Raw genomic sequence first — 6217 nt, forward strand, 5'->3', positions numbered from 1 at the left:
GTTAATTTTTTTTATGATTATTAACTTTCGGAATTTTTGAATTAACTTTAAATTAACTTGAGTTAATTTTACATTTAAACAAGTTAAGTTGATTTCAATTTTAATTATTATTGAATATGTTTTTATATTCGTATAAAATATAAATACCTATAATATTATTAAATTTCGAATATTATCAATGCCCGTTATTTTTCGCCATCGTCGCCAGTTATATTCCTTTTATTGCTATAAGCTATTTTATATATTATTATTATATTATACTTATTAGTTATTACGAATTAATAATTGTATAGAAGGTAGCGTGGACAGACTACTGTTCTTAGTAATACCGGGTTTATTTTTGGATAATTTATTATTAATTCGACGTTTTTGCTGATATCCAGCATTTCGGCGTGGACGCGTAGTGGTGGTAACACAATGTTTCTATATTCGATATCGATACGTCTTATTATTTATCAGTTACAAATGGAATTTCCAGAGTTTATTAATATACATTTAACATAATAACATTTTCTTAGTTCGTGTCTCGATTAAAGATATCTCCAATCGCGGTTCGTGTTATTGATAATCTAACAAGTAATAACACACACAGGCCTACCGCCAACTATCTATCAGTAATAAGCATTCAGTAATCAGTAAACACTGTACGAGTATAAAAATAAATACGCTACTCATTAGTCATTCAATATTCGCCTATTTCGACTTCGACTAAAAACACGGTTAGGTTAAACTACGCTAGTATTTTCGGTTTTGGCATCGACTGTCTAGTGTCTGTCCATTTTCTGTCAGCACGAGACTAGGTATATTCAAATAGTAATATCTCGAACAGAAAATTCTTTTCTACATTTGAATTTTGTTGATCAAGTAAGTGGTATTACCTATCTAAATTATTAAAATATGTGTAATATTATATTTAATTAGAATAATTTTTCAGGTTTAATATCATGAATGAGAATGTTTTGATGAAATGGCCCAGTATTAATAAATATTTTAAACAGCTTGAGAGTGACTGTCAAAATAATTTATTATTTAAATGTTTGTTGTGTACGCCAAAAATTAAAAAAATATCAATGTCAAAATGTTCGAATTCCAATCTAAGAACACATATTAAAGTAAGTACAGCAAATTTGTGTTCATTAGAACCATCCTTATGTTACTAGCTTATGTATAGTAATTGGAGTAGGTAACACTAGTATAGAGAAATCAGTAAGTTAACCTATTATAGTATTATCAAACTTAAAATTAAGAACGTTATTTCATATTTGTGTATTTTCTGATATTTTAATTTATACCTCTGATATTTTGTAACTTGTATGTCGTAGGTACCTATTAATTATTATAATAATCTATAAAAAAAAGACAACATTGTTAACTTTCTTGTCTTATAATTTGTAAATTACATTAAAATGGTTAAATGGTAAATAGTGGTCCAAGTTGGACTAAAAATGTGTAACATAATTTACAAAAATGTATGTAAGATTAGAATAATTTATACTACTATTATGTATAGAGTAGTACATTTTACTCACATTTAAACATATTTTGTTATACATTTGTATATAAACATCTCATTCAATGAGTACTTGTGCAAGTTTTTGGACGTTAGCAAAATGATAAATATCAAACATAAAATCAATTCTAACATTTATAATTTGATGCTCCGTCACTACTTAAGTGATTTTAAATATTGTTAAGATAGCAACTGAATATTTATTTCTCATAAATTAAATGATAAGAGACTATTATGAAGTAAAACTATAAACCTAACTATAACATAATATTTTTGGCTAAGTTGGCGTGTTTGACGATTTAGTAAAATATTTCAGTTTAAAAATATATTTTATAATATATCACTTGAAAATTAAAATATAAAAAGGCCATCATACAAATACAAATACAAATTATATTTTTAGCTTTATGTTTGATTATAATAGATCAAGTTAATTTAAATTTAACACTAGAGCTAACAGCATAAGTTTTGTTCTAGTGAATGCAAACTTGCTATGTTTTAAAGAGAGAGAAAACAAATGTCAAATAGTGCGCTGACATCATCCTAATATTTAATGTTTTTTTATATAACTTATACATCCCAACGACTTTGATAATTTTAATAACAGTGCAAAGAAGAGGTCAAACAACAATTTAAATCAATGCAGTAAACAATTGAAGATAGAAGAAGTTGGGAAAATATCTGTGAAAAAGTTGACTCAAGCTGAATTTGATGCTGCAAATTTGCAGCTTATAGTTAGTACGGTGTCTCCTTTTTCTTTTATAGAGCACCCTGCATTTTTAAGATACTGTAAAATTACTAACAATAAAGTTCCTGTTTCAAGAAGAACATTAATGCGCAATGTTCAATGCATTTATGAACAAATTATTTCACAACTAGTAAATGACTTGGAAAACATAAAATATGTGTGCTTAAGAGCTGATTGTTGGAGTATATTTCACAGGTTAGAGCATTCAAAATAATTGTGTTTTTTTTCGTATATTATATTCATTAATTTTTATTATTGTAGATCATACCTAGGCTTTACTGTACATTGGATTGATCCTCAAACGTTACATCGACATTCTAAAGGACTTGCTTGCAGAAGAATGATTGGTAGACATATATATGATAATATTGCAGAAGCTATTGATAAAATACGGCACATGTTTAACGCTTATTTAGTGCTGGAGGGCAACTATATGATAAAAGGAGAGGATCTATGTGTGATAAAAATTTTGAGATGTCTCTTTTGCTAAAGTTCAATAAGTTTTTTGATGATTAATTGTAAATCCATCCACTTAAATTACTATTTAGTTTGTTTTTGTTAACACAAGTACCTAGATTCTATTTACTTTAATATATACAAATAAGCAGAAAAAAGCAGATCAGATAATAATGTTTTTTATTCTTATAATACTATATAATATTTTTTACATTTTATTATTATTTTTATTTTTTTATATTTATCTAACTATCTATTTATGTCTTCAAGAGAGTTTAAGACTTTTAGGTATATAAAATATATTTTATTATATCTAATCTATACAATTTAATAGTATAATTTAAAACAAAACCTATAATGTAATTTTATTATTATAAAATTGAAAATAATTAATAAACACTTAAGAATATTTTCAGAAAAACAATAAATACAATTACAAATGTGTATACATATAAATTTTTTTTATTTATAAAAATTTTTAAATTGTGTAAATTATTGCAGATAATAGGTATACAAATTGATGGTACACATTTTAAAAGTATGCTAATAAATGCGTGTACTGTTACCTAAACCTCTTGGAAAATAAAATAATAATAGTTCTTTTATCTAATAACATGAACAATTTTAGGTACCTACCGATTGTTTTAATTTTACCTATATGAAAACAAGACATTTTTTTTAAGTAACTTAACTTGAGTTAAAAAGTTAATATTAAATTTTGGTTAACTTTTAACTTAGTTCAATTGATAGAACATTTTGAATTAACTTTTAACTATTAACTTAATTTAGATTTTAGTTTAACTTAACTTAACTGAGTTGAAAAATATCATTAACTTGCCCAGCCTTGGTTATACTACGAGTATAGTTATCAATGCGTCGTGGTAATGCCCCTTCTAGAAATCTAATGTCTAATTCGAGAAATTTGGCAACCTAAACGAAGAAGAGAAGTTTTTCTTTGTAAAATAATATAAGATTGCGAAGTTAAAACTTATACAAGTGTTGTACCTATCGTGCACATGATAGGTGTATACTGTATACAACATCTAGTGTATATATAGTGAAGCGTTAAATTATCTACACTAAATAGATTATTTAAAAAGGTAATTTTTGTCCTTTTGGAAAAAAAAAAAATAATAAGTACATTATAAAATTAAAGTACTAAAATAAAACGTATAAAATAACACGAAGTGTTTAAAAAAAAATAAAATCTAATTGATTACAGTGAACTTAACCTAACCTAATCTTAACCTAACACCTATATTTTTAATATGATATTCAGAAAATAAATATAATGCTGTGTAGTCTTTAGTGTATCGAAAAAAACAGAATAGATGTTTAGTTTGGATGAATGGACAGTAAAAAAAGTACTTACTATTAGCTCAACTAAATTTAAAACACTTATATTTAAAAAAAAACAGTAATGTAATAACTAGGAACCTATATAATATGTTTTTTTAAAAACAATAACAATACTTTACCAACACTAAGTTTAAATGACTATTGCCGGGAAAACTTTATAATAAAAATTATGTTTTATTCAATATCTGATAAAAGCACCTACTAAGTGAGTAAGTACATAAACGTTTTTAGCTTTCATATTTTAAGTATTCTGCATTTTATTACGAAATTATTAAGAAAGTGGGCAAGTGGGTACCGATCTACTTTACAGTATAATTGTCGACTTGGAGTGGTTCACTATTATGGAATTCATAGGCGGAAATTGGGGGGGGGGACTTAAGGGGGCTTAGCCCTCTCAAAACGTACAAATAGAAAAATTAGCCCCCTCAAATAATTGATCAAAATTCAAATATTGTTGGAACGCAAATAAAAACATTTACAACTTTAGAAAAAAAAATAGGATGTGATATATTTTCTGATTTCATTGTCAAATGCCAAAGTCCTTAGAGCACCTGGCACAGCATAATAAATATTTAAGTATCAATGTATATAAGTTTATTAATTATTAGTATATATTATAAACGATATCAGTTGAATCTAGTGACTGATTTCAATGCGCAGACATCGATATCATTATTTTCTTGGAACTGCCAACTGCATCGCGTTATCGACGCTATCATTAATAATATGTTATGAGAGCTAAAAATAGACGAAATAGTAAATACCAATGTAAAATTCGACAGTTTGAAACACACAACAGTGATATTTCTATTTCAATAATCATTAGCCATTCAACCATTGCCCATTACGACGTGTGTACTGTTAATAAGTGTCGTTTCGTTTTTGTTAACTTTGTTCGATATTTTTTTTAAATATGTCCAAAAATGTATTTGACATATTTAATTTCAAAAAAAATAATGTTTCGACCACCGATATTGAGCAAGTAATTGATTCTGCATTATTTGAATCATCTACGACTGTACATACAGACACAAAAACAATCAAATAAACATTTAAAGCATAATAAATTGATTATAAGTGATTTGGGAACTTTAGACACAGGCCCTGTCCGCCCATTGCTAAAAGTAAGTATTTTTAGTTTTTACTTGTACTTGTAAAATATTGAATTCAAATAATATAAGACTATCTACTTGAAGTTGATTCAATATTTTTATTTTATTACTGTAGACTTATCTAAAAACTAATTTTGGTTCTCAAAACCGACATTTTAATGATAAATACTATTCAAAATATGAATGGATTGAATATAGTATTGTGAATGATGCTATTTTTGTTTTTGCTGTCGTAATTATTCTACTGGAAAAAGTGTACAAGATGATGTGTTTATATTAACTGGGTTTAAAAATTAGAAAAAAAGTATGTTTAACAAACTTAATGATAGGTAGCATCAAGGCTGGGCAAGTTAATAAATTTTTTTAACTCAGTTAAGTTAAGTTAATATGCACAAATAACAAAAAGTTAAAAGTTAAAAGTTAATTTAACTATAGGTTAACTCAATGAAGTTAAAAGTTAATACACACTTTTTGTTAACTTTTTATTAAGTTAAAAAAAAGTTAATTTGTATATACAACGCTAGCGGACTTCATTTTTTTCCAACCCAAAACTAAATTATAGGATATAGTGTTAATACTTCATACAGTATTTCCACATAAGTTAGATTCGAATGATATACATTATTAACTTTGAACAATTTACGATATATATTTTTTGACATGAAAACAAAATAGACTGAAATAGTGAAATATTATAAAATTAAAAACAAAATAAATTAACTTAACTTACTTCTTAAAATTCAAAATTTACTCGTTAATTCCACATTAATTAAGAAAGAAATTTAGTAAGTTAACAGTTAAGTTAATGAAAAGCTAAAAGTAACTAGTTAAGTTAAAAAGTTAAAATAAAATTAACTTTAACTTTTTAACTCGTTAATGCCCAGCCTTGGGTAGCATTGATTATAAATGCTATATTTAATGATAGTTGGTACCTCGGTTGGTACCTATACTTTTTATATTATAATCTGACATGTTCAAAATATTATAAAATATACTCATTGAGTAATTGACAATTTAGTTAACTGGATCAAG

The 6217-nt window shown here is 25.8% G+C and overlaps 1 protein-coding gene across 1 annotated transcript; it reads left to right on the forward strand.

The window, feature by feature from the left end:
• Nucleotides 1-1999: 1999 nt before the first annotated feature.
• On the forward strand, nucleotides 2000-2826 carry LOC132937105 (uncharacterized). Its single transcript, XM_061003931.1, has 2 exons — nucleotides 2000-2453; nucleotides 2520-2826. The coding sequence occupies exons 1-2, from the start codon at nucleotides 2344-2346 to the stop codon at nucleotides 2746-2748; spliced, it is 339 nt and encodes a 112-aa protein (XP_060859914.1). The 5' UTR covers nucleotides 2000-2343; the 3' UTR covers nucleotides 2749-2826.
• Nucleotides 2827-6217: the final 3391 nt, after the last annotated feature.

Source organism: Metopolophium dirhodum, chromosome 1 (assembly GCF_019925205.1).
Source record: "Metopolophium dirhodum isolate CAU chromosome 1, ASM1992520v1, whole genome shotgun sequence".
In the NCBI taxonomy this organism is placed as follows: domain Eukaryota; kingdom Metazoa; phylum Arthropoda; class Insecta; order Hemiptera; family Aphididae; genus Metopolophium; species Metopolophium dirhodum.

Excerpts from the sequence above, each read along its gene's own strand:
- LOC132937105 (XM_061003931.1), top strand. The coding sequence starts at position 2,344 with ATGCGCAATGTTCAATGCATTTATGAACAAATTATTTCACAACTAGTA. Across the intron at positions 2,454-2,519 it reads TGTTGGAGTATATTTCACAG|ATCATACCTAGGCTTTACTG; the intron begins GTTAGAGCATTC and ends TTATTATTGTAG.